Source organism: Aquarana catesbeiana, linkage group LG08 (genome assembly GCF_042186555.1).
Source record: "Aquarana catesbeiana isolate 2022-GZ linkage group LG08, ASM4218655v1, whole genome shotgun sequence".
Taxonomy (NCBI): domain Eukaryota; kingdom Metazoa; phylum Chordata; class Amphibia; order Anura; family Ranidae; genus Aquarana; species Aquarana catesbeiana.
This window is the reverse complement of record NC_133331.1, coordinates 147,581,559-147,607,553: the sequence shown is the minus strand read 5'-3', so window position 1 is coordinate 147,607,553 and position 25,995 is coordinate 147,581,559. Positions and strand designations below refer to the sequence as shown.

The 25,995-nt window shown below is 45.2% G+C and overlaps 1 protein-coding gene across 3 annotated transcripts in view; it reads right to left on the bottom strand.

The window, feature by feature from the left end:
* MICU1 (mitochondrial calcium uptake 1) overlaps positions 1-25,995 on the bottom strand; it is a 524,563-nt gene that overhangs the window by 157,612 nt on the left and 340,956 nt on the right. For all 3 annotated transcript variants that reach the window (XM_073596557.1, XM_073596558.1, XM_073596556.1), the window contains one exon: positions 23,363-23,560. In XM_073596557.1, the coding sequence (XP_073452658.1) occupies positions 23,363-23,560 (198 nt within the window). The remainder of the gene's footprint in view (positions 1-23,362; positions 23,561-25,995) is intronic.

Here is a 25,995-nt window from a genome sequence, read left to right as displayed (position 1 = left end):
TCCTCCTCTGGTGCCCTCCACAGTCAAGGCCTCCCATCCTATCTCCCTCCTTGTCACAGTCAATGAGGATTTGGGACTCTCTTAGGAAGGACCCCTCTTTGGTATCACAAAGCAAACCCTTAGCCCATATTTTCCGTAACCCGGATTTCCATCCGGGCCTGGATATCAAAGCATTTCAGTGGTGGCTAGACAGGGGAATGTACCGGATCGGGAACTATTTTACCTCAGCTGGACCAATTTCTCTAGCCCATTGCATTAAACATCTGGACCTACCCATTTCGGAGAGGTTCAGATATATGCAATTATCACACTTTCTTCATTCCATTTGGGTCTCTAAACCGGATCCACCTCAATTCACCCCATATGAACAGTGGTGTGGGCAGCTTCTGGAGCAGAGGGGAGGGATCTCCATAATCTACTCCTCGCTTGCAACAAGCGGTAGGAAAACAAAATTCTTGCTGGAGTGGGAGAGGGATATTCAGGAATCCTGGGACCTGGAACACTGGCACAAAACCTTCTTTAGATCCTTTAAAGGCATACTAAATATTACATTAATCGAAGCTAGCTTGAAGGTCATCACAAGATGGTACCTAACCCCCTCCAGGCTTTCCCTCATGTATCCCTCGGTCTCTTCACTATGCTTCCGCGGTTGTCATATGAAGGGTACCATGATGCACATTTGGTGGGAGTGTCCCAAAATCAGAAGCTTTTGGAATAAAATTTTTCACATCATTTCTAAAGTCACAGCCCTGACAGTCCCCAAGTCTCCTCTAACGGCTCTACTCAATCACCAAATTCCAGGGGTCCCGAAATACACGCAAAAACTAATATTTTTTATTCTGCTTGGTGCCAAACTCACTTCGGCCAAAGCATGGAAGCTCCCCAAGGTCTCTATTATAGCGGCGAAACTGAAAATTTCATGGATAATGACCCAAGAGAAGATGGTGAGTTCCATACTAGACACCTCAGCACAGTTTGAGAAGACTTGGGAACCATGGACTAAATACATAGGAGTAGGTGCTCCATCACACTCAAGTTCATAGCACTAAGTAAATCCAGGAATGGACGGGCAGACGGCTAACTCTTATTGCTCTCTCTTTCACCTCTTTACCTCCTCACCCCCCCCCCCCCCCCCACTTATCTCCTTATCCCCTTACGGGATGATTCGGGTTATGTCCCATGGTAACTACGACCTGTAACAGAACGTGTGTCAAGTTGATTACAGGGCATATTTTCTATGCTTTAATTGTATACTAGTTCCATTATATTCAGTAATCTTATCTGGAGTTAATGCTAGAGTGTTCTCTGCATCTGGTTTTGAATGTTTATAACCCAGACAGTTCACACTAGAAACCTTGAGGATATAGCTCATTATCTGACTCGAGGCCTCTAGAAGCGAGATGTTGTTCTCCTCTCCTACACAGTGAGTTCCCTATTGGGGTGTTGGGAGACGAGGTGATATATCAGGTCTCTAGACATATAAGGGTCCGGGACGGTTTAGTAACGGTTTCTCTAAATTCCTCAGGTCGCACAAGGATTTCTTGAAGACTGTCATTCCATTGACTAGATTATTGATCAGGAGATTTATTATTCTGTATAATGTTTCTATTTTTCAGTAGACATGTTGAATGTAATGGTATATCCTGTTATCCTTTGGAAAAACCAATAAAATACTTTAAAACAGAAAATTTGATGGCTTCTCTTTAGACTGCCATACTTTTGGTACATCTCTGATGGTTGATGTATGTCACTGCCCAAAGTCCTCTGCACCAAAAGAGTTCCAGGACCCCCCCCCCCCCCCCCCAAACCCACTGCCCATAATGCTAGCATCCATCGAGAGAATCTTTCAGGCTGGAAGGAAGGATTTCCCCAATTTTAGGGCTGGTTGTGTGGGCAACCAGGCCAGAGACAACCTGATCCTGTGTGTCAGACGAAATGGTGAATCCAGAGATAGCACTATCTTTGTCCCACACAGCCAGAATTCTGAGTCACATTGGTTTGGAGTGGAACTGGACAAACAAGCCTGTCACAAAAGAGGCCATCATCAGGCTCAATTCTCAATGGACTGAACAACCAAGGTTTAGCAGATGATCATGACTACAATGACAGTTTACAAGGCCTGTCAATGAGAATAAGGCCATGGAAAGGGCTTCTAAGCTCCAATCCACAGGATCCTTAAACAATGGAATATCTTTAACAGGAACGGTTAGTTTCTTGTGGTAAGAAATTTCTGGATCCACAATAGGAACAGCCCACCTCTTGACAATCTTGGCATCTTCTCAATTGTATTTTGCTGAGCAAGCACTAGGGAGGAGAGATAGCTTTTCAGGATTAAGCCAGTCACTGTACAAAATAGGTTGCAGTAACAAGTGACCTGGGAAGGTTTTTTACAGCTTAGAGACTCTTAAGGGAACACAAACTGGTAACCCTAGGAAAAGTCTAACGCAGGCTGATCAAGTCAATGTGTGTACAGCGCAAGGATCAAACAGTAGCCTTAAGCCCAATAACTATATGAGCAGACTGAACCTCCATGAGCATAAACTCATTCAAAAAAGACAGATTCCTCCTCTTTAGCTGAGCGTGAAGAATTAGTCACAGCTAAAGGCAAATCAGAGACACTCCAATGGAGAGAACATGGAATCACGCTTTCATCCCTTATGTTCTGAGTAAGTTATCATCGCAGAGACTTTGCTATAAAAAAAAAAAAAAATTGACATGGTTGCAGAAAATCCTTCCCTGGATAACATGGAGGAGAGGGACATTCCTAAGAGAGCCAAGGAAGACTCCAAGGAGGGGGTGGTCTCAAGCAGAGGACAGTGTTCCAGGATTTTGGTGTCAGGGCCTCTTAGATTGGATAATGCAAGCCATCCTGGAGCTGTCAAATCAAGAGCTGAAAAGGCCTGCAGGACCCCTTCCCTTGCAACTATGATCTGCCTTACACTGTCAATACAAGAATTGAGAAAAATCTAATTGGGATACTCACGAACCAACTGTTGAAGCAGGAAGGGTTAAATGACCATCTGTGACCATATCACTGAGAGGCAGCAGCAGGGAGGCAGCACCCTGGACCATGCAGGGAGCTGGCAAAAAATCTATGGGCTCTGACTATGCCCGGGCAATGAAGAACAATTTCCTTTGGGTGTTTTAGAGTAGGGCACAAGGATGGAAAGGACTGTGTCTTCATTAAGGTGGAAGACTGATATAACCTTAGGATAGTACTGGGCATAAGAAAGTACATTTGATCATGTGCACTTGATCAGCTGAATAAAGAGAGTGGGTAATTAGAACGCTCTTTCACATCGAGTTTATGTGGAGGGGTACATTTGTGGCACACAGACAGTTAAAGTGTTCTTAGATAAGCTGACTGTGGATGGCTGCCAGCTTGTGACAGGCTAGAAGTAATTCTGTGGAAGGCAAAGGAGAGCAGCATTATCAAGACATTTTATTCCATAGAAGACAATTGGTAACTCACAAGATGTAGGAGATGTCTGCAGGATTAATAATGTGGTTCATCTGCTCATGGGAAAGACCATCACTGGTGAAGAGGCAGCTAATGGGTCCTGGGACACCGGTGGTTCCCAGCGCTTCCAGACACTCAGGACAGCTCACAGACAGCTCTGTACATCACTTCTGGTTGGAGAGAGAGCGGGGTGGAGCGCGTGTTCGGAGCATGCATGCTCCTTCATTAGGCTCGACAGTGGCCCCTTTTGCAGGAGGTATAGATAGTCTGTTGTGGCCAGGACTAAAACAGGCGTTACCTTGGCAACCTTTCAAAGTGGTAATAGTGGATCACGTGGCACTGGAGTGTCAGATTAACTAGTTAGATACCATCAAGGTAATCTAATAGCAAATCTGCTAAAACCGATTGTGTAGTGGATGATTGCGAATGAAACAAGGTTTTACAATTATGATTAGAAACAATAGAAGGGGTCACTAGGGAAATTAAGTGAAAGAATACAGAACGACCAATTTGACAATGGGGGTAAGGTACATTGGGTACTTACTATTGGAGGGTATCAAGAGGAGGAATAAGACCGTAAGGGTCCTTATGCTTAAAAATGATTGATGATGAAGGTTGTTAGCCAAAACGAATGAAGGATTATAATAGGGCAAACATAATATATATGATATATGGTGGTGCATGTTTATACCAGGGAGAAATGTTGGGTATATACAAATAAGAGTACACATTTATACAAGAATGGGGTGTGGGATTAGAAGTTAATTGGTGTTAATCTAGACCAATATTTAAAGTAAAGGGTACATTTCTTTTTTTTTTTTTTTTTAAAGGTTTTTATTTGCCAAACAATTATACATCATATTAGCAAAATATAATAGACAAAGGTATACATGTTACAGTCCAGAATGTATTCAAAAGCAGATCCTGCATACAAATAAAGAAATATTATATGTATTATGTTGCGTTTGTCATTACTGGTTAAATCATTGGCTGTTTTCTTTGAAACTCAAGACTAATTGAACTCAGTCTAAGCAATAGTATAGAACAAAAACTATGCAATATTCAAATAAAGCAATCAGAAGGAATAATCCCTCATAAAAGTAAAAAAAACTTTTTTGTGCCGTGTGCTGCTGTGATTCAACTCCCCACTAGATCTTTTAATTATTATCCATTGATTCTCTAGTATCCTACGGAATTACTGGGTGGATTGTAGCGTGCTTTCAGAGTTAATCCATCTTCCCCATACTTTATTACATTTTTTATTTGATCCTCTAGACTCATATGTCATTTTATACATGGTGATATTGGCATTAACCAAACCTTTCCAGGCATTCAATGTAAGATAGTCTCTCCTGACCCAATGAAGTGCAATTAGTTTCCTTACATAGTAAAACAGTAGTCTTAGTAGTGTTCTCATGTTATTACTCATAACTTCATCTTCTATGATCCCTAAAAGGCCCAGCAGAGGGCTGCATATGTTTGGTATATCTAAAGTATCAGCAATAAATTGAGTCACCTGAGACCATAATGGCCTAACTCTGTCACATTCCCATACCATATGTATAAAAGAGCCTTCTTCCCTCAAGCATTTATGACAAATGGGGTCCGCCTTCTTTCCCATTTTATAGTCTCAAAGGGGTATAGTACATTTGATGTAAGTACCGTAGCTGTATTAATTTGTCTCTAGCAGATATAACTGTGGGTAAGTATGATGTCAGAACATTTTCCCATTGACCATCTGTAATTTCTGGTATGATCTCCACCCATTTTCCTTTAAGTTTACTTTCTCTAGGATTCTCCTCTGCCAGAAGTGTATTGTAGTATGTAGAAATTCGTTTAGTAGGATCTGGAGTAGCCAGTAGTCTTTCTATCGTAGAGTTTTCCAGTGTCACCGGTCTAACCCCAAATTGAACATAAGCAGTGTGTCTCAATCTAGTAAATCTGTATTCCCAGGTCTCTGGAACATTCAGTTCTCTTCGCAGCTGCGAAAAGGTTTTCAGTTCCCCATTGATATACAATTGGTGCAAGTATGTGAGCCCATATTTAGACCATCTAAATCCGTCTTCTAAATTAAAGAATTCTTTCAGGCTGGGGTTGAACCACAACGGCGCATTAGGGGATAAATGAAGGGGGTTATCTTTTATATGTTTCATACAAATCCCCAATACCTTTTTAGCAGATTTTAGTATCTCCTTGCCCCCTTCGGTGGGGACTTCTCCCCTGAAAAAAAAGTTCAGTAAGGTTTCATATGATGTCACCGTTGCTGCTTCAACTGCAACAGCGGCATTATTTAATTGTGGGAACATTCTCCAATGAATAAATACTAATTGGGATGCTAAATAGTATAGTCTCAGGTCAGGTATCGCTAGACCACCTCTGTGAACAGGTAACTGCAATACCTCAAGAGAGACTCTTACTGCTTTATTGCCCCATAAAAAAGATGTTAAAAGGGAGTTTATGTGTTTGAAAATTCTTTTTGGGATACATATTGGGGCGTTAGAAAGGATGTACAAAAATTTCGGAAGGAAGATCTTTTTAAATATGCTAGCCCTGCCATAGAGTGTAAGTGGGTGATCCTTCCATTTCTGTATTCTGTCACTAAATGCTCTGATTATAGGCCATAAATTGTCCTCGATGAATGAGTCTACAGGTAATTGGACCACTACTCCCAGGTATTTAAACTTCTCTACAATAGCCAGAGGGCACTGGGTTGGGAGTATTAAGTCCGGCTGTGGGTCTAGCAGAAAGAGGACTGATTTGGTCCAGTTGATCCTGAAGCCAGAGAAATTCCCGAATTCCCGGATCAACGAGACTGCCGTGGCCAACGACAGCTCTGGATCTCTCACGCTCTTCCAGATCTCCAACCAAAAACCCCTGTAGCGCGACATTAGTTCTAAGAGTAGCCGCCAGTGGCTCTATGGCCAAAGCAAACAGAAGACGAGACAGGGGGCAGCCCTGCCTCGTTCCCCTATAGATCTTGAAAGGCGCAGAAATAGAGCCATTCACTCTAATACTTGCTCGGGGGTCATTATACAAAAGTCTAATCCATGAAATAAATTTTGGTCCGAAACCCAGCTTACCTAAAAGCAAAAATAAATAGTTCCACTCTACAGAGTCGAATGCCTTTTTGGTGTCTAAAGATGCCACAACTCTTTTTCCTTTATTAGCATGAGGCGTCTGGAGGTTAACATATAGTCTACGTAGGTTCATTTGAGTGGAACGTCCGGGTATAAATCCAGTTTGGTCTGAGTTAGTTTAAGGATCACCGACTTCAACCTACTGGCCAAAATCTTGGCCAGTATCTTGACGTCGGTATTTATCAAAGATATTGGCCTGTATGACTCACATTCCTGTAGATCCTTTCCTGATTTAGGTAACACTATTATTAATGCTTCCCTCATAGACTCTGGTAATATGCCTTCTTTTTCTGCAGCTATAAAGACTTTTTGTAGTGTTGGCACTATCTGCTCTTTATGCAACTGGTACCATTCAGCTGGAAATCCATCCAAGCCAGGTGATTTACCCGGCCTGAAGGATGAGATTGCGCCACCAATCTCCTCCAGGGATATCGGCTGTTCCAAAAGTTCTCTATCTTCCTGGGGTAGAGATGGGAGTGTTAAATTGTCAATATACCTTTCCAGTTCCTGATTAGTGTGCTGGGTTTGTGTCTGGTAAAGATTCTCGTAAAAGTTTAGAAAGGTGTTTAGAATCTCTTGGGGCTCCTCAACTACCTCACCATTTAATTTCTTAATCTTGCCTATTGAGACCGGTGCATAAAACGGGCTTGCCAAAAAGGATAATAGGCGTCCACTTTTATCACCAAACTCAAAAAATGATCTAGCCTGCCGTAGTTGTGTTTTTTCAGTGTGCTCAGTTAATAGCAAGGTATACTGCCGTGTTTTTTCCTGCCAAAGTCGATATCTATCTGGAGATGAATCAAGAATATATTCTTTTTCAGCTTCCGAGGCATTAATTTCTGCATCTTTCATATCTGAGTTAAGTGCTTTAGTGAAACTTCTTGTTTCCGATGCAAATACCCCTCTCATAGTTGCCTTAAAGGCATCCCATTGAATAGCTAATGTTGTTTCCCTCCCATTCTCCTTCCAATAGTGCCCAATACTCTCCTTGCATTTTATTGTAACAATCTTCCTGGAGCCATTTTGTATTCATCCGCCATTGTCTCCTTCCCCGCGGAGCCCTCAGATCTAGAGTGACCTCCAAAGGGGAATGGTCTGATATAGCTCTAGGGAGATATCTGACAGCGGTTATGTATGGAAGGCCATCTATAGATGACAGCGCCAAGTCTATTCTGGATAGTGTCTTATGGGTCTCAGAATGACATGAGAACTCCCTAACTCCAGGGTTCCTCTCTCTCCAAACGTCAGTGAGTGAATAACTCGCCAACCAGGAAAATAAATTATGTCTGGACCTGGAAACATTCCCATGCCTGTCCAGAGCTCCATCCGACACTGCATTAAAATCTCTTAAGAAAAATAATGGGCCTTGAGCAATCAATATTGCTTCTTTAATAATTTTGTCTAGTATTGGTAAGGAGAATGGGGGTGGAATGTACACACATACCAATGTCAGAAATACATTATACATTCGACATACCAGGATAGCATATCTGCCATTCGGATCTAGTTTGACTTGCAAAATTTGCGCTGCTGCATTTTTGGTGACTAGAATAGCTACGCCCCTAGAATATGTTGAGTATTCAGCATGCAAAACTCTCATCACGTTCGGTTTTTTTAGTGCCATAACCTTAGATCCCTGTAAATGCGTCTCCTGCAACATTATGATATGAGGTTTGTAGCGTTTTATGAAGTCAAAGATGAGAGATCTCTTAATCTTAGAGTTCATACCACGCACATTCCATGACAGCAACTTTATCTTACCCTCCATTTACATGTATAAAGGAACTGTTGCAGGGTAACACAGAATAACTGTTAGTCAGTCTCATTCCTATTGGACAGATCCCCTGTGAGGAGAGAACAAAACACATCAGCAGCACACAGCACAAACCAAGGTTAAACAGTAACATGAGCCCCTTCCCCCCTCCCTGCACACACACCCAACTTGTTGTGTGTCTGTCTCCCATAACAAAAAAAGGCAGAAGAATTAAAGTGACCTCAGGGGGTCACAGTTCTCTGAGAAGAACAAAGTCACCTATATTCAACCAAAAAAAAAATTTTTTCCCCTTCTCTTTTCTTTACCGCCCCCTCTCTCCCCTCTTTTAAAGAGAAAAAAAAGGGGGAAAGGAAAGGAGACAAAAAACCACAACAAAAAAGAGAGAAAAAGAAAAAACCCTGATACAGTCCAACCAGGGGGTATCTCCGTATTTGATAGCAATGGAAGGTGATATGATTGAATAGAGGAGAAGAAAAAAAAGGTTATATCAATAAAAAAATATAACTGCTCAGGATATGAGCCAAAACCTCTGTGCTCTCTTCTTTCCTCTTCCTGTTCTTCCAATAGTTCTTGTTTCTTCTCACTCTGATATCAGGAACAGTTCACGTAAGTGATGTTATAAATTGTATGCTACATCTGGCGGGACACTATGCCATGGCATCTCGAGGCCTCCGTGGGGTTATTAAAGAACAAGACTTTCCCCCCCATCTACTACTCTTCGTTTTGCCGGGTACAGCATGCTGTAGGGAAGTTGTAAGTCTCGGAGTCTCTTTTTTACATGAATGAAGCTAGCTCCCTGCTTTTGCGTAGCCGCAGAAAAGTCGGGATAAATGGATATACGGCTCCCATTCTATTGCAATTCACCTCCAGTGCGTGCTGCTCTGAGTATGCTTTCACGGTCTCTGAAGTGTAATATGCGTGCAATCATAGGGCGCGGATGTGCTCCAGGAGGAGGGGGTTTGGAAGGAATCCTGTGTGCCCTTTCTATAGCAAATAATCTGGAAAATGTAGTGTCAGCCATATTATCTTTAAGCCAAAGTTCCAGAAAACTTGGCTGTGTTCCCTCAGCTTTTTCAGGGAAACCTACAAAGCGGACATTGTTCCTCCTTTGTCTGTCTTCCATGTCTCCCAGCTTATCTGTGTGCGCATTTATTTCTTTATGTAGATATTGTACTTTACCCTCCATAGGCCGCACCACATCCTCCAAGTCACTGATTCTTTGCTCAGCTTCAGAGGCCCTCTCTCTAATGGTCTGCACATCCTGCTTCAGAAAGGACATTTCTGCCCTCATCCCATCAATATGCTCAGTCAAAGTAGTTTGGCATGTGTAAATGGCCTCCATAATTTGCTTTAAAGAGGGTTCCTCCGCATTAACTGCTGATTCTGTGGCTATATCATCACAGGGGAGTCTATCCAGGGATAATCCTCTTTTTCTACCCGGAGATCTGCGTGGCAGCGGGCTTACCTTCCCAGGCTGTGAGGATGTCCTGTCAGCTCCTCTCCGCTGTGTGCTGCTGGGGCCTTGTTCTGCCGCCTCGTGTGCGCTGCCACCTTGGCTTCCCCAGGCATAGCGGGACAGACGCTCCGCAGCCGGTTCCATAGAAGCCGGCCCATATTTAACCATACCCAAGCGATCTGTAGGGTCCGGTGAGTAAGGGGGTGCCGGTATCTTACAGGATCCGTGTCTCTGACACTCAGGATTAAGGCAGAATGTTGCGTCCCGGCCGGAGCTCCTGTGAAGAGCTGCTCACATGTCCGCTGCTAGCTCCGCCCCCATAAAAAAAAAGGGTACATTTCTAGTTCCTCATTCAGCCTGCCCAGCACAAGGGTATCTAATCAGTATATCCAGTAGGATTCTCTTGAGCAAAGGCGCTTTATTATTATTGGGTATTGCTTTGAATTACCCAAAACTTTCAGGTCAAGGGTGGAGTGTTCGTGGTGAATGAGAAAATGTTTGGGGACACTATGTTGGTCTGACCCAGCGCCCACTAGGCGTCTGTGTTCCCCAAAACTTTCAGGCTGGGTTCACACTATAACACGCTGCGGATCGCACAGGAGCGCTGTGCGTCTCTGTTCCCCATTTCAGGGACGAATCAGGGCCGATTCTATGCCCGAATTTGGCCCTGAAACTGAGCCAAAGACGCACAGCGTTTTTGTGCAGTGTGCTCCGCAGCCGGCCCGGAGATATGTGAACTGGCTGCATAGGGAGCCAGTCACATTATCCTGCTATGCGAATTAGATGCGGGGAAACGAGCATCTAATTCGCATACGTGTGAACGGGGCCTTACGGAGTGTACAGATTGTGCGGCCTACATATTGTAGGCCACACAGACAGGATAGGCAATACACCAGAAACTCCGATGAGCAAGTATAAAAGTCAGATATGGAATATTTTTGGCCCTTGGACTGACACGTGAGCAAGTCAGGCACTGAGACTTACAGCTCTGATACATGCCTTGAATGTTAAAAAAAAACTTCAGGGGGCACTGGTGAAGGAAGAAGTTGGTTTTAATCAGCTAGGTACAATTTCGTTTTTTAGGTTCCTGGCTCGTCTGTATGAAATGAGGGGTCGGGCTGAGATTTGGGGACACTAAATTTAGTGTCCCAAAAGCCAATACTGCTGCCTTAAACATAACTGTATTAGAGATGAAGATTACGCTACCCTTGGTCAACACCTTAAACAAAAATTCCTAGAGAAAGGTTACCCACCCACCCTCATAGATGAAGCCTTCGTTTTACACACAAATAAGCAATACCACAGAGACAAAATAATAAAAACACCTCATCCATACAACCATTGAGATTCACGACCAATTTTTCATACTAAATTTAGAAATATTTAGAAATATGGAACACATATTCCAAAAGCATTGGTCGATTCTACAAGAGGACCCACACCTTAAATCCACAATCTCAGCCCGACCCCTCATCTTACAGACGAGCCAGAAACCTAAAAAACAAAATTGCACCTAGCAGATTGAAACCAACTTCTTCCTTCACCAGTGCCCCCTGGAAATTTTTCAACATTCAAGGCACGTATCAATGTCGTAAGCCTCAGTGCCTGACTTGCTCACGTCACTCATAGACAAAAATAATTACAGTCCAACGGTCAAAAATATCCCATATCCGACTTTTATACTTGCTCATCAGAGTTTGTGGTGTATTGCCTATCCTGTCCGAGTGGCCTACAATATGTTGGCCGCACAATCCATACACTCCATAAAAGGTTTGGGGAACACAGGCGCCTAGTGGACACCGGGTCAGACCAACAGTGTCCCCAAACATTTTCTCATTCACCCACCATCACTCCTGCCTTGACCTGAAAGTTTGGGTAATCAAAGCAATACCCAATAATTTCCCAGCAGCTGAATGCTTCAGGCGCCTTTTCACAAGAGAATCCTACTGGAAACCAATTAGATACCCTTGCGCTGGGTGGGCTGAATAAGGAACTAGAAATTAACCCTTTACTTTAAATATTGGTCTAGATCAGGGATATGCAATTAGCGGACCTCCAGCTGTTGCAAAACTACAAGTCCCATCGTGCCTCTGCCTCTGGGTGTTATGTTTGTGGCTGTCAGTCTTGCTATGCCTCATGGGACTTGTAGTTCTGCAACAGCTGGAGGTCCGCTAATTGCATATCCCTGGTCTAGAATAATACCAATTAACTTCTAATCCCATGCCCCATTCTTTCTTGTATAAATGTGTACTTTTATTTATATATACACAACATTTCTCCCTGCTATAAACATGCACCACCATATATCACCATATATTATGTTTGCTCTATTATAATCCTTCATTCGTTCTGGCTAACAACCTTCATCAATCATTTTTAGCAATAAGGACCCCTACGGTCTTATTCCTCCTCTTGATATCCTCCAACAGTAAGTACCCAATGTACCTTACCCCCATTGTCAAATTGGTTGTCCTCAATTCTTTCACTTCATTTCCCTAGTGACCCCCCCCCCCTCCCCCCAATTCTTTCTTTCTTTTTTTTCCCTGCATCCTCTCGCCCCCTCCCTACCTTTCACCTTCCTAATTTCCTCCTCTTTCCCCTCTCTCCCTTATCCCCCCTTTCTGTCCATATCCATCCCATGTAACTATATTCCACATTTATAACCATTTTTAATCTTCTGTGAATAAAAATAAATGATACACTATACACTCGCCCTCACCTATAGTGTAATCAAATAGCAGCGCTAAAAATTGCTAAAAGAACCTGAAAGAAAAAATTTACAGTGATTGCTCAATGTGATACCTATATAATAGCTGTTTATTAACAGCACTAAATAAACCAAAAAGTGTATTCTAATAAACAAACACAGTGCGATCCATCTGTGTAATAATCTTAAATCAAAAATTCAACATATAAAGTCCATTTTTAATCTTCATTCATATTTATTTTTTCTTTAGTTTTAATTTTTATTTTAATTTCCAATTCATAATTATTGTTTTCATCCTTATATTTAGTTTATTTTTATCTCCACCTTTATATACATATATATTGCCCATAATTATTGTCTCGATACTCACTGATTTTTTTCATAGTTTCTAGTCATAATTGTAAAACCTGGTTTCATTCGCAACCATCCAGTACACACTCGGTTTTATCAGAATTGCTATTAGATTACCTTGATGGTATCTAACTAGTTAATCTGACGTGATCCACTAATTACTACCTTGAAAGGTTGCCAAGGTAACACCTGATTAGTCCTGGCCACAACAGACTATATATATATCTCCTCCAAAATGGCCACAGTCATAGCATGATGAAGGAGCACGCATGCTCCAAAGGCAGCAGATGAATCACATTATTAATGCCACATGCGCAGACATCTCATACATCTTGTGAGTTACCAATTGTCTTCTATAGAATAAAATGTCTTAATAATGCTGCACTTGGATGGAGCTGCTCTCCTTCTGTCTTTGTATAGTACTGGGCATAAGATTGCCTTGTCTTTGTGAAGAAAGAGGAATGGCTCCTTACAAGTGACTCACCAGCTTTGAGACAAATCAGTTCGATAATGCCACTACTTCTCATAAGTAGAGTTCTTTTCATATCTCTCAGTCCACCAGATCCAAGCCCAAAACATTTGCAAGCTTAAACGCCTACATCCTCCAAGCCTGACAGATGTGACAGCAATCAGGAAGGCCACTTTGAAGGAAAGAAATCTAAGGAAATTTCCCTCAAGGATTCAAAGGGTCAGAAGGCCAGAATACAAGGCACAGAGTAATCTCTGGGACTGTATTGCCCGTGTTCACATCAGGCAAATAAGGATTTCCAGGTACAATATATCTTTCTGTAAGAGCTTTTCTTGCTTTAAGCAAGGAAGAAATCACAGACTCACCCTGTCCCTTAAGCTCTGGGCTTCAACAGTCAAGCTGTTAAAGCTAGTGACTTAGAAGTAGGGAGGAACAGAGGGCCCCAAGACTGGTCTGGCCTGTTGGAAAGAGGCCAAGGTCATCTCCTTGTAGTCTGAGCATGTTTGTGTACCAGGTTCTTTTGGGTCAGTCTGGTGTAAAGAGAATCACAAAGAGAATCACAGGTTTCTTCTCTTGCTCGGTTTTGTGGAGCAGTCAAGGTAGAATTCACACTGGGAGGGAAGGCATAGATTAGCCTGAACTGAGACCAGGGGACCATTAAGGCATTCAATGTCAGCACTACTGGATTGTTTGTTCTGTCCACAAACAGAGATAGCTTGTTGTACCTGGAGGCCAGGATATCCACATCCAGGCCCCCCATTATATGGCATATTGGGTTGAAGATTGAAGATGTTGGGGTGAAGGGCCTATTTCCCTTGGTCCAGGTAGTGGCAGGTAAGGTAATCCGCTTTCCAGGTATTCACTCCTGGGACATGGACAGCAGAGATCGTTGGACAGAGAATCTCTGAGATGATCTGGCTTGCTTCCTTCAAGACTGTATGACTGCTGGTGCCCCCTTAATGGTTGATGCAGGCTACAACCAAGGCGTTGTCTGACTGCATCCCAATTGGGTGTCTAGGCAGAAAGGAGGGGGGGGGGGGCAGTGTTGCAGAGCCATCCTTACTGCTCTGAGCTACAGAATGCTTATGGGGAACTTGGCTTCCACCAATGATCATGTTCCTTGAACCATGAGGACCTAAAACTCTTCTCCCCAAAGACTTCCCCATCATCATAGCTGGGCTGGAGAGCTACCAAGCTATGAGCATGAGCTTGAAAAAAATATTTTGAAACTGTCTTGTGAGGGTACTGGAACAACTAATCCGTGGAACAAGAGATGGTTTAGGACATTCTGCAAAACTAACTGTCCTTGAGCAAATATTGGTTGATCTCAGAGAAGAAAGCTGTGAAAAGGTAGATTTTTGAACTCTATTTTGTAAGCAACAACCAATTTGAAATCACCAATTATACCCATAGGTTTGGAACGTCTGTGACTCAGGGAGAAGCAAACTAATAGACCTCCCCCACATTTAGGAAAAGGGCTTTGGGGAATTCTTGGTGGGCTTTGTGGGCTAAGTCTTACACTGAAAGGATGGGCTGCACTTAGGTTTTAAGCTGAAGCTTGGGTATAAGAATATTGCTGTGTTTTGAAAAGGGATAGGCTTCTGAGGAGGGGTTAGTTGAATTTTCTGCTGTGGAGAAGAACCTTTCCTCTTATGACATCTTTAATGAATCTGTCAAGAGATATCCTCCTTCAAAAGACATGCATTTGAAGACTCTTTTACAGGCAGCTTCAGCTGACCAGGCTTTGAGTCACAAGATTTTTGTCAGAACTTATACTCACCGAGGCCAAGATGCCGAGAGCGGCTCGTCCTTACGACCACGCGCACCCGACCCCTGGAAGTGATACAGGAGTTGGGGGCACGCGGAGGCACGGACTTCCGGTAGTGGTGGGATTCCTGAAGGCCGGAGGGAGGTCCGGGTAGACGTTGGATACTGAGGAACTGCAAAGACAAGCGGTTAGATCTGAGCTGGGGTATCAGGTAGCACAAGTCCGTAATTCAGGCAGAGGTCAGAACCGGGGTATCAAGCAGAGCAAAGTCCGTAATTCAGGCAGAGGTCAGAACCGGGGTATCAAGCAGAGCAAAGTCCGTAATTCAGGCAGAGGTCAGAACCGGGGTATCAAGCAGAGCAAAGTCCGTAATTCAGGCAGAGGTCAGAACCGGGGTATCAAGCAGAGCAAAGTCCGTAATTCGTTAATCAGGCAGAGGTCAGGGGTATCAGGCAGGCAAGAGAGTAGTCCGTTTAATCAGGCAGGAATCAAGGGTATCAGGCAGGCAAGAGAGTAGTCCGTTTAACAGGCAGAGGGTTCAGCACAAGACACTTGGATATACAGGTTTAAATAGCAGGGACAGGGACCAGGGTACAGCTGACGACAAACCAGCAACCCGACTGGGTGCTGGAGCCGTCAGATGTAGCCCTCCGGCGAGCGCGTCAGCGTGACGCGCTGCCCGGCACCCGCACGGCCACGGCGCGCACACGGGGACCGCCGTGCACCCGCGCGCGCCGCACCATCGGGCCGCGAACGGGTGTACGGCGCAGCGTAAGTCCTCCGCGCATGCGCCCTGGAGTCCGGCGGACGGAGGCGGCTTGTGCCTCCTGACAGTGCCCCCCTCCTACGGGCGGACACTGGACGCCCAGGCTGGACATCAATTCCGGATGGTCTCGATGAAAAGCTTGAATTAAGCGTGGTGCATGCAGATTCCTTGCGGGTTCCCAAGAGTTGTCTTCAGGTGGGTATCCCTTCCACTGGATCAAATACTGCAGTTGTCTGCCCTTCTTCCTACAGTTAAGGATGGATTCCACCTCAAACTCATTCTCCCCATCCACCCTAACTGGTGGGGGAGGAAGTTCACCTCTCTCTGGAAAAGTGCTGTCCACCACGGGCTTCAGCAAGGACACATGGAAAACAGGATGGATCCTGTATGTCTTTGGTAATGCTAACTCCATAGCCACAGGGTTGATAATCCTTTTGATGGGAAAAGGACCGATGAACTTGGGCCCCAGTTTCCGAGAAGGCACGGACAGTTTGAGGTTGGTGGTGGACAACCAGACCTCCTCTCCTATATTAAAGGTTGGATTCTCCCTCCTGCCCCGGTCATACTGTTTCTTGTAATCCGCTTGAGCTCTTTGCAACATATCTTGAATCCTCTGGAAATTGATTTGTAAAGAGGTTATTCTGTCATGCACTGCAGGAACTGTTATCTCTGGAACGTCGTTGGACAGAAATGTGGGGTGGAATCCGCAATTTGCCCAGAAAGGCGGTTGGTGGCAGAGTGGATGGAATTGTTATACGCGAACTCCGCGTATGGGAGAAGACTTGTCCAATCATCCTGGGATCCTGAGCAAAAACACCGCAGGTATTGCTCTAGGGTCTGGTTCGTCCTCTCCGTTTGGCCGTTACTCTGCGGATGGTAAGCTGATGAGAGGCAGACCTTGATATCTAGAGCTTTGCAGAGCTCCCTCCAGAACTTGGACGTAAATTGTACACCCCTGTCTGACACAATACTCCTTGGTACACCATGGAGCCTGATGACTTCTTTCAGAAAAATATTAGCCGTCTCCAAGGCCGAAGGAGTGCCCCTCATGGGCAAAAAATGGGCCATTTTGGAGAGACGGTCGACCACAACAAAAATAGTGGTAAAACCCCCCGAGGCTGGCAAGTCCACTATGAAATCCATGGAGACGTCAGACCATGGCCGTTCTGGAATGGGTAGGGGTTTTAGTAAACCCCAAGACTTGGCACTTTGACCTTTGTTCCGCTGACATAGAGGACAAGAAGCCACATATTCCTTGCAATCCCTTCTCCACCCAGGCCACCAAAAAGAGCGAGAGATCAGCTCGGACGTTTTCCTTATTCCAAAGTGCCCTGCGAGTTTGTGATCATGGCACATTTTAAGGGTTAGTGACCGTGTCTCCCGAGGTACAAAGATTTTCCCACGGATCCAGAAAAAATTCCCATTTCTTTTCAAGGATTGTACCACTGGTTCTATACAGGAGTTAGACGATGATTTAATGGATGACATCAGGTCCACCTGTGCCATCCCAAGGAAATTTTGGGGAGAGAGGATTGTACTAGGTTCCGGAGTTTGGGAGTCTGCTGAGAACATCCGTGAAAGTGCATCCGCTTTTCCGTTCTTAGTGCCAGGTCTATAGGATATGTGGAAATTGAAGCGAGAGAAAAAGAGAGCCCAACGAGCTTGTCTAGGTTTCAGCCGCTTTGCTGTCCGTAAGTACTCGAGGTTTTTATGATCTGTAAAGATCATCACTGGGTGTAAAGCGCCTTCGAGCAGATACCTCCATTCTTCTAGAGCGAATTTTATGGCCAGCAGCTCCCTGTCCCCCACATCGTAGTTTAATTCCGGTGGGCTGAGTCTCCGAGATGCGAATGCAACGGGATGAAGGATGGCTTTGGGCCCTTGTCTTTGGGAAAGAATTGCTCCTGTTGCAATTTCCGAGGCGTCCACCTCCAGTACAAATGGTTGAGAAGGATCGGGGTGGCAAAGAATTGGAGCAGAACTAAACAGGCTTTTCAATTTCAGGAAGGCCTCTTGTGCGGCTTCAGACCACCGGAAGGAACCGTGCTGGCGGGTTAGCTGGGTGATGGGTGCCACTATGGCCGAGAATCCGATAATGAATTTTCGGTAAAAGTTGGCAAATCCTATGAACCGTTGGACCCCTTTTTTATCGGACGGAGCTGGCCACTCCTGAATGGCTTGTATCTTCTGGGGATCCATTGCGATCCCATCTGCCGATATGATGAATCCCAAGAATTGCACCACTGATCTCTCGAATTCGCACTTCTCCACTTTCAAATAAAGCTTGTGCTGCTTCAATATAGTAAGGACCTTTTTGACGTGCCCCTTGTGTAGCTCCATCGTGGAGGAGAAAATGAGTATATCATCTAGATAGACAACAAGGAAGTCGTCCAGGTATTCTCGGAATATATCATTGACTAGGTGCTGGAAAGTGGCAGGAGCATTACACAGCCCGAATGGCATCACCAAGTACTCGAAGTGTCCGAACCTGGACCTGAATGCTGTCTTCCATTCGTCCCCGGCTCTGATTCTAACAAGGTTGTAGGCACCCCGGAGGTCTAATTTGGAAAAGACCTTGGCGGATCGGAATCGTTGAAATAGCTCCGGAATAAGCGGCAGTGGGTACCGGTTCTTGATGGTGATATTGTTAAGCTGCCGGTAGTCCACACAAGGTCTAAGGGACCCATCCTTCTTCCCAACAAAGAATATCCCTGCTCCGGCAGGTGAGGATGAGGGACGTATAAAACCCTTTTCCAGGTTCTCATTGATGTATTGCTTGAGAGCCTCTAGTTCAGTCTCTGAGAGGGGAAAAATACGCCCGAACGGAATCACTGCCCCCGGCAGCAGATCGATCGGACAGTCATAAGGCCGATGAGGTGGTAGGCGGTCGGCCATTTGTTTACTAAAGACCTCTTGGAACTCAAGATATTCGGAGGGGATCTGCTGAAGTTTATCTGATGGAACCGTAACCGTAGCACAAACCCTCGGAATCGAAGGGAGGCAATGCTCAGAGCAATATGGAGAAGAAAAAGATACTGACTTAGTGCTCCACTGGATCTGTGGGTCATGAGCCTGCAACCAGGGCAGGCCTAGGATGACTGGGAAAATGGGAGAATGGATGAGATCAAGCCGTAGGAGCTCTTGATGCCCGGAGTCGGTGGTTACTAGGATAGGCCGAGTCTCCTGGGTGATTGGACCCGAACTAGGAAGAGAGCCATCAGCCAGATGCACCTGTAGACCTTGAGCTTTCGTTTGCAAGGGGATACGGAGGCTGCGGGCCAGGGCTGCATCCATGAAGCAGCTACAAGCTCCTGAATCAATGATGGCGGGTAGGCGAGACTCCCCTTCCGGTAGCTGCAAGGAAACAAACAACATCACGTAAGACTTTGGAGCAGTATTATCTTGGTAATTCATCAATTTAGGCTGAAAAGACTTACTAGGCCTTATTGGACAGCTGCGCAGGAAGTGTCCAGCTCCCCCGCAATAGAGACACAAATTAGACTGCCGTCTGCGTTGCCTTTCTTCTGAAGTTAATGGGGCCCGGACCAGGCCTAACTGCATGGGTTCGGCTTCGGGAGGTGGTGTAGGAGATGGTGACGGCATGGGAGAGGCTCTGAATGGCGTCCACGTAGGGCGTGGACCCTGGAACCGTTCTGAGCGACGCTCCCGCAAGCGCCTGTCCAATTTCGTAGCTGCCTGGATTAACTCTTCCAAGGAATCAGGAGTCTCCATTCTGGCTAGTTCATCTTTGAGGAGTTCGGACAAGCCTAGACGGTACTGGTAGCGCAGAGCCGCCTCATTCCAATCTGTGTCAGCTGCCCATTTACGGAATTCTACCGTATAGTCTTCAATTGGTCTCCTCCCTTGGGACAGATGATGTAAGATGGCTTCAGCCGTAGCCTTCCGCTGAGGGTCGTCATAGAGTTGGGCCATACTCTCGAAGAAGGTATCTATGGAATTTAACACAGGACTTCCTTGTTCCATTAAGCCATGGGCCCAAGCCTGAGGTTCTTCTGACAGCAATGAGACTGCGAACCCTACTTTGACGATTTCCGATGCGAACGTCCGGGGCTGAAGAGCAAAGTAAAGAGAGCATGCGTTTTTAAACGCCCTGAATTTTTTGCGGTCCCCTGCGAACCGTTCCGGTGTAGGGACCCTAGGTTCGGGAAGCGCCATAACCACTGTAGGGTTGGTGGTGGCCTGGGGAGGCGGACTTTCATTGCTGGGTACGGGAGCAGCAGCGGCGGAAGGAAGTAACCCAGTAATTTGTTGGAGGCGGTTGTCAATCTGAATATACCCCTCTTGTAGTTTCTGGACTGAGTCGGCCAGCGTTGAAACCTGCTGGCACAGGATCTCCAAAGGAGAGCGCGCTCTGTCGGCCTCGGACATCTGGCTGGTTTGTACTGTCAGAACTTATACTCACCGAGGCCAAGATGCCGAGAGCGGCTCGTCCTTACGACCACGCGCACCCGACCCCTGGAAGTGATACAGGAGTTGGAGGCACGGACTTCCGGTAGTGGTGGGATTCCTGAAGGCCGGAGGGAGGTCCGGGTAGACGTTGGATACTGAGGAACTGCAAAGACAAGCGGTTAGATCTGAGCTGGGGTATCAGGTAGCACAAGTCCGTAATTCAGGCAGAGGTCAGAACCGGGGTATCAAGCAGAGCAAAGTCCGTAATTCAGGCAGAGGTCAGAACCGGGGTATCAAGCAGAGCAAAGTCCGTAATTCAGGCAGAGGTCAGAACCGGGGTATCAAGCAGAGCAAAGTCCGTAATTCAGGCAGAGGTCAGAACCGGGGTATCAAGCAGAGCAAAGTCCGTAATTCAGGCAGAGGTCAGAACCGGGGTATCAAGCAGAGCAAAGTCCGTAATTCGTTAATCAGGCAGATGTCAGGGGTATCAGGCAGGCAGAGAGAGTAATCCGTTAATCAGGCAGAGGTCAGGGGTATCAGGCAGGCAAGAGAGTAGTCCGTTTAATCAGGCAGGAATCAAGGGTATCAGGCAGGCAAGAGAGTAGTCCGTTTAACAGGCAGAGGGTTCAGCACAAGACACTTGGATATACAGGTTTAAATAGCAGGGACAGGGACCAGGGTACAGCTGACGACAAACCAGCAACCCGACTGGGTGCTGGAGCCGTCAGATGTAGCCCTCCGGCGAGCGCGTCAGCGTGACGCGCTGCCCGGCACCCGCACGGCCACGGCGCGCACACGGGGACCGCCGTGCACCCGCGCGCGCCGCACCATCGGGCCGCGAACGGGTGTACGGCGCAGCGTAAGTCCTCCGCGCATGCGCCCTGGAGTCCGGCGGACGGAGGCGGCTTGTGCCTCCTGACAATTTTACACGTGTGATTTGAGACTAGAGCCATTCTAGAAATTTGTTTTATTACATGTTCTAGAGCATCCAAAAACAGAGCAGATCAGGAAAAAATTGCTGTAATTGCTCAGTTAGAATATGGTCCTGGTATACAGGATTGTGACGGTTGTTCATTGCCCTATTCCAGTTAGCTGCAGTTTCACAAGTAGAAATCATAGCAACAGTTGGTTGCAGAGCTAGGCCTGCAAGTGTAAAAAGTGCTTTTAAGAGCATCTCAAGCTTCCCATCTACAGATTCTATAAATGAAGGAACATTTTAAATATGTACAGTGGGGTGTTTAAGACTGAAATGGCAGGATCAACTACCATAACTGACTATTTTTTATTGAATTCTTTCACTTTCCACTGGACAGAGCTCAGCAAATATTTTCGGAGAAGTAAAAATATTTTCCAAGTTGACCCAATTGCTATAAATTATCCATTCTATTTGATCATGAACAAGGAATGTCTATTTTGATTCAGCAGCTCTCTTTGTACCCAAAGAGACATGGCAAGACAGAAGAGATTCAAGAGTTACAATGCCAAGGCTTTTGCATACAGCACAAGTGAGCATATCACCACTGGCAAGCATATTGTATTGTATGAAATTGCAACCTTGGGTGCATAGGAGTCTTGGAGTGAGAACTCTTCCACAGCCTCCTTTAACACAGCCTCCAGATTCTCTTTATTCCTTTCTATGGCCAACTCTTCTAGGCCAGGCATATTGGGACTCGGGTAAAGAAAATGGTGCTGGCAAAGGGGCTTGGTGTTTAGGAGCAATGGAGAGTAATAGCGATAAAAAAGACATTAGTTGTCCAAATAACTGTGACATAGTTGTAGAAAAATCTGCCTTAACCAGATAGGCCGCTTGTTGCATGCGTTAAATAGAAATAAAATTGGATGCAGAGACCGCTATTAAAATCAAATCCTGCTTCGATGCAAAGCAAAATGCAGCCCATCCAGACTTGTCAGTTTTTTTAGGTATAAAACCTTGCTCCAGAAAATATTCGTTTTGGAAAGAGCCTCTCAAAAGGTTTTTTTTTTGCCATGTGTATCTACACAGTTGCTGCCATTTGGAGACTTCTTGCCCAAAAGACTGGGAAAGTTGGGACAGCTACACTGACCTGGGAGACCATCACAGGTGGCTAGAGGGTCCAGGGGGGTGGAGAAAGTCTGCTGGAAGAAGGAGCTGGAGAACACTGTTTGGAGGCCAGGAGCGGGCCTGTGCAGCGAGATTCCCTTTTTACTTTCACTTTCTGTATGTGAAACCACCGCTGAGCACTTTGCCAGTTTACTACGGATCCACCTTCTACCTGACGGGATTCCCCGCTCTCTGGATGGATATCTCCTGGCTGATGGCCAGTAGCCCAGCTGTTTTGCCTTGAGTTCTTTCATGCTGTTTCTGACCCCCTGTAATTAAGGGGTCCACCGGAGCTGGTAAGCACAATCATATACATTAATTTACTTCTCCCTATCCATCGGGTGGAAAGAGCTATCTGTCAGTTCCCAGAAGAATTGTGTTTGCAGTTTTTATGGACTTCAGTTTATCATTTTAATTATTTTATTACTGCTCCATGATTATTGGACTCTGCATACATTTTAGTCTTGATATATTTTGCACTGCACTTATTACTATTTATGATTTATTTTTGAGGTTGGTGTTACCTTTAGTGTTCAGCTTGCATAGTACATAATTATTTAGTTCGCGCTGATTGCCCTTTTGTTATATTATCTACACCTCCCGTCAAGATAGAAAGTGATGAAAACTCTCTCTAATATGGACACATTTTTAGTAGAGTAGAAGGGCTTAAACAAAAATGTTATTATTGATGCGTCTTTTGTTGTGAATGTTTTAAGGAATGAGTACAGATCTCCATACAAAAAGATACCGCCTTCCTCATGGCTTCTAACAGAAGTCAAACATTACATACAAGCTTTTTATTTGTCAAGCAGCCGTTTGTACAGGATTCAAATTCCTAAAGATGTTCAACAGTGTTCATTTCTTTACATTTGTTTAGTTAAACTTAAATTGCTTTTGTATGGCCAAACTTTAATATTTTTATATGGTCAAAAAGATGGTAAAAGCCTTCATCAACCTAGGACATAACAAAAATATATGATTTACCTCGAGTTTCAGCACATCATGCTGAAGTTTGCGTTGAAATTCCAAAAAATTGCTGATAGTAAGCTTCCCCTTCAGATCTGCACCAAAGAAGTAGGTGGTGAGTGCAGAGCTGAATCCAGTCTTCAGAGTGTTCCCAGTAGTAGAGCGGTCCCTGTGGCGCATACCCATGCTGGTCTGAGATCGAATGATGCTTTGAACCTATACAAGAAGATAAACTGGTTTTAACAACAGCCACTCATTTATTTCACAAATTTGATCTGCCTTATGTAAAACAACTGAAACTGAATGTTTCAGTAAATTGTCTTAAGGGCGCTCATTGTATTTTTGCTGTATTCTTTGACAAGCATGAGCTTTAAAATCAGATTCTGAAGTCCAGCACTAAGTCTTAGGCCCCTTTCACAACGGTCAAGTCCGCCTGTCAGTTTTTTTAGGTGGACCTGAACGGACTCTCCATGCAGGTCAATGGAGCAACGGATGTCAGCGGTTACCATGTCCGCTGACATCCGATACGCTAAAATCGGACGTATGGCGATACATTCACATCTGTTCTGGCGGATCGGATTGTTTGAGATCTGATGAAAACGGACATGCTGTCTGTTTTTGTCGGATCCCTCTATAGGAATCAGCGGTGCTCTGACAGGCCCCTCCCCACTCAGTGAGCAGAGACAGACCTGTCATTCGCCGGCTCAGCGGAGATCAACGGAGAGATCTCCTGCTGAGCTGGCGGACTCTGCTGAGCAGATCCGCCTCGTGGGAATGAGGCCTTAAGAATAGAGATGCATGCTTCTGTCCTGGAAAGGTATTGTGCTGGAAAAACTGTTCCTCTAAGGCAAGGGGGCTCAACCTGTGGCCTTCGACTCCAACCTGGAAAGCGCTTGGCCGGGGGGGTTTTGTGTGCATCTGCACGCAGCGCTAGAGGAATAACTGATGCAGTACACAAAGTTGTGTGTGTTAAGAAAAATGCGTGCCATGTTTACAGCATATGAAAAAACACTGTCTCCAGGGCTGTGTAAACAGTATCTAACAAAAGTGAGTACACCCCTCACATTTTTGTAAATATTTTACTATATCTTTTTATCTGACAACACCGAAGAAATGACACTTTGCTACAATGTAAAGTAGTGAGTGTACAGCTTGTATAACAGTGTAAATTTGCTCTCCCCTCAAAATAACCCAACACACAGCCATTAATGTCTAAACTGCTGGCAACAAAAGTGAGTATACCCCTAAGTGAAAATGACCAAATTGGGCCTAGAGTGTCAATATTTTGTCTGGCCACCATTATTTTCCAGCACTGCCTTAACCCTCTTGGGCATGGAGTTCACCAGAGCTTCACAGGTTGCCACTGGAGTCCTCTTCCACTCCACCATGACGACATCATGGAGCTGGTGGATGTTCGAGACTTTGCACTCCTTCACCTTCTGTTTGAGGATGCCCCACAGATGCTCAATAGGGTTTAGGTCTGGAGACATGCTTGGCCAGTCCATCACCTTTACCCTCAGCTTCTTTAGCAAGGCAGTGGTCGCCCTGGAGGTGTGTTTGGGGTCATTATCATGTTGCAATAGTGCCCTGTGGCAGTCTCCGAAGGGAAGGGATCATGATCTGCTTCAGTATGTCACAGTACATGTTGGCATTCATGGTTCCCACTAGATCCCCAGTGCCAGCAGCACTCATGCAGCCCCAGACCACGACAATCCCACCACCATGCTTGACTGTAGGCAAGACACACTTGTCTTTGTACTCCTCCCCTGGTTGCCACCACACACGCTTGACACCATCTGAACCAAATAAGTTTATCTTGGTCTCATCAGACCACAGGACATGGTTCCAGTAATCCATGTCCGTAGTCTACGTGTCTTCAGCAAACTGTTTGTGGGCTTTCTTGTGCATCATCTTTAGAAGAGGCTTCCTTCCGGGGACAACAGCCATGCAGACCAATTTGATGCAGAGCGTGGCGTATGGTCTGAGCACTGTCTGGCTGAGCCCCCACCCCTTCAACCTCTGAAGCAATGCTGGGAGCACTTATACGTCTATTTCCCAAAGACACCCTCTGGATATGACGCTGAGCACATTCACTCAACTTCTTTGGTCGATCATGGTGAGGCTTGTTCTGAGTGGAACCTGTCCTGTTATACTGCTGTATGGTCTTGGCCACCGTGCTGCAGCTCAGTTTCAGGGTCTAGGCAATCTTCTTATAGCCTAGGCCATCTTTATGTAGAGCAACAATTCTTTTTTTCAGATCCTGAGAGAGTTCTTTGTCATGAGGTGCCATGTTGAACTTCCAGTGACCAGTGAGTGAGAGCGATAACTCCAAATTTAACACACCTGCTCCCCATTCACACCTGAGATCTTTTAACACTAACGAGTCACATGACACTGGGAGGGAAAATGGCTAATTGGGCCCAAATTGGACATTTTCACTTAGGGGTGTACTCACTTTTGTTGCCAGCGGTTTAGACATTAATGGCTGTGTGTTGAGTTATTTTGAGGAGACAGCAAATTTACACTGTTATACAAGCTGTACACCCACTGCTTTACATTGTAGGAAAGTGTCATTTGTTTAGTGTTGTCACATAAAAAGATATAATAAAGTATTTACAAAAGTGTGAGAGGTGTACTCACTTTTGTGAGAT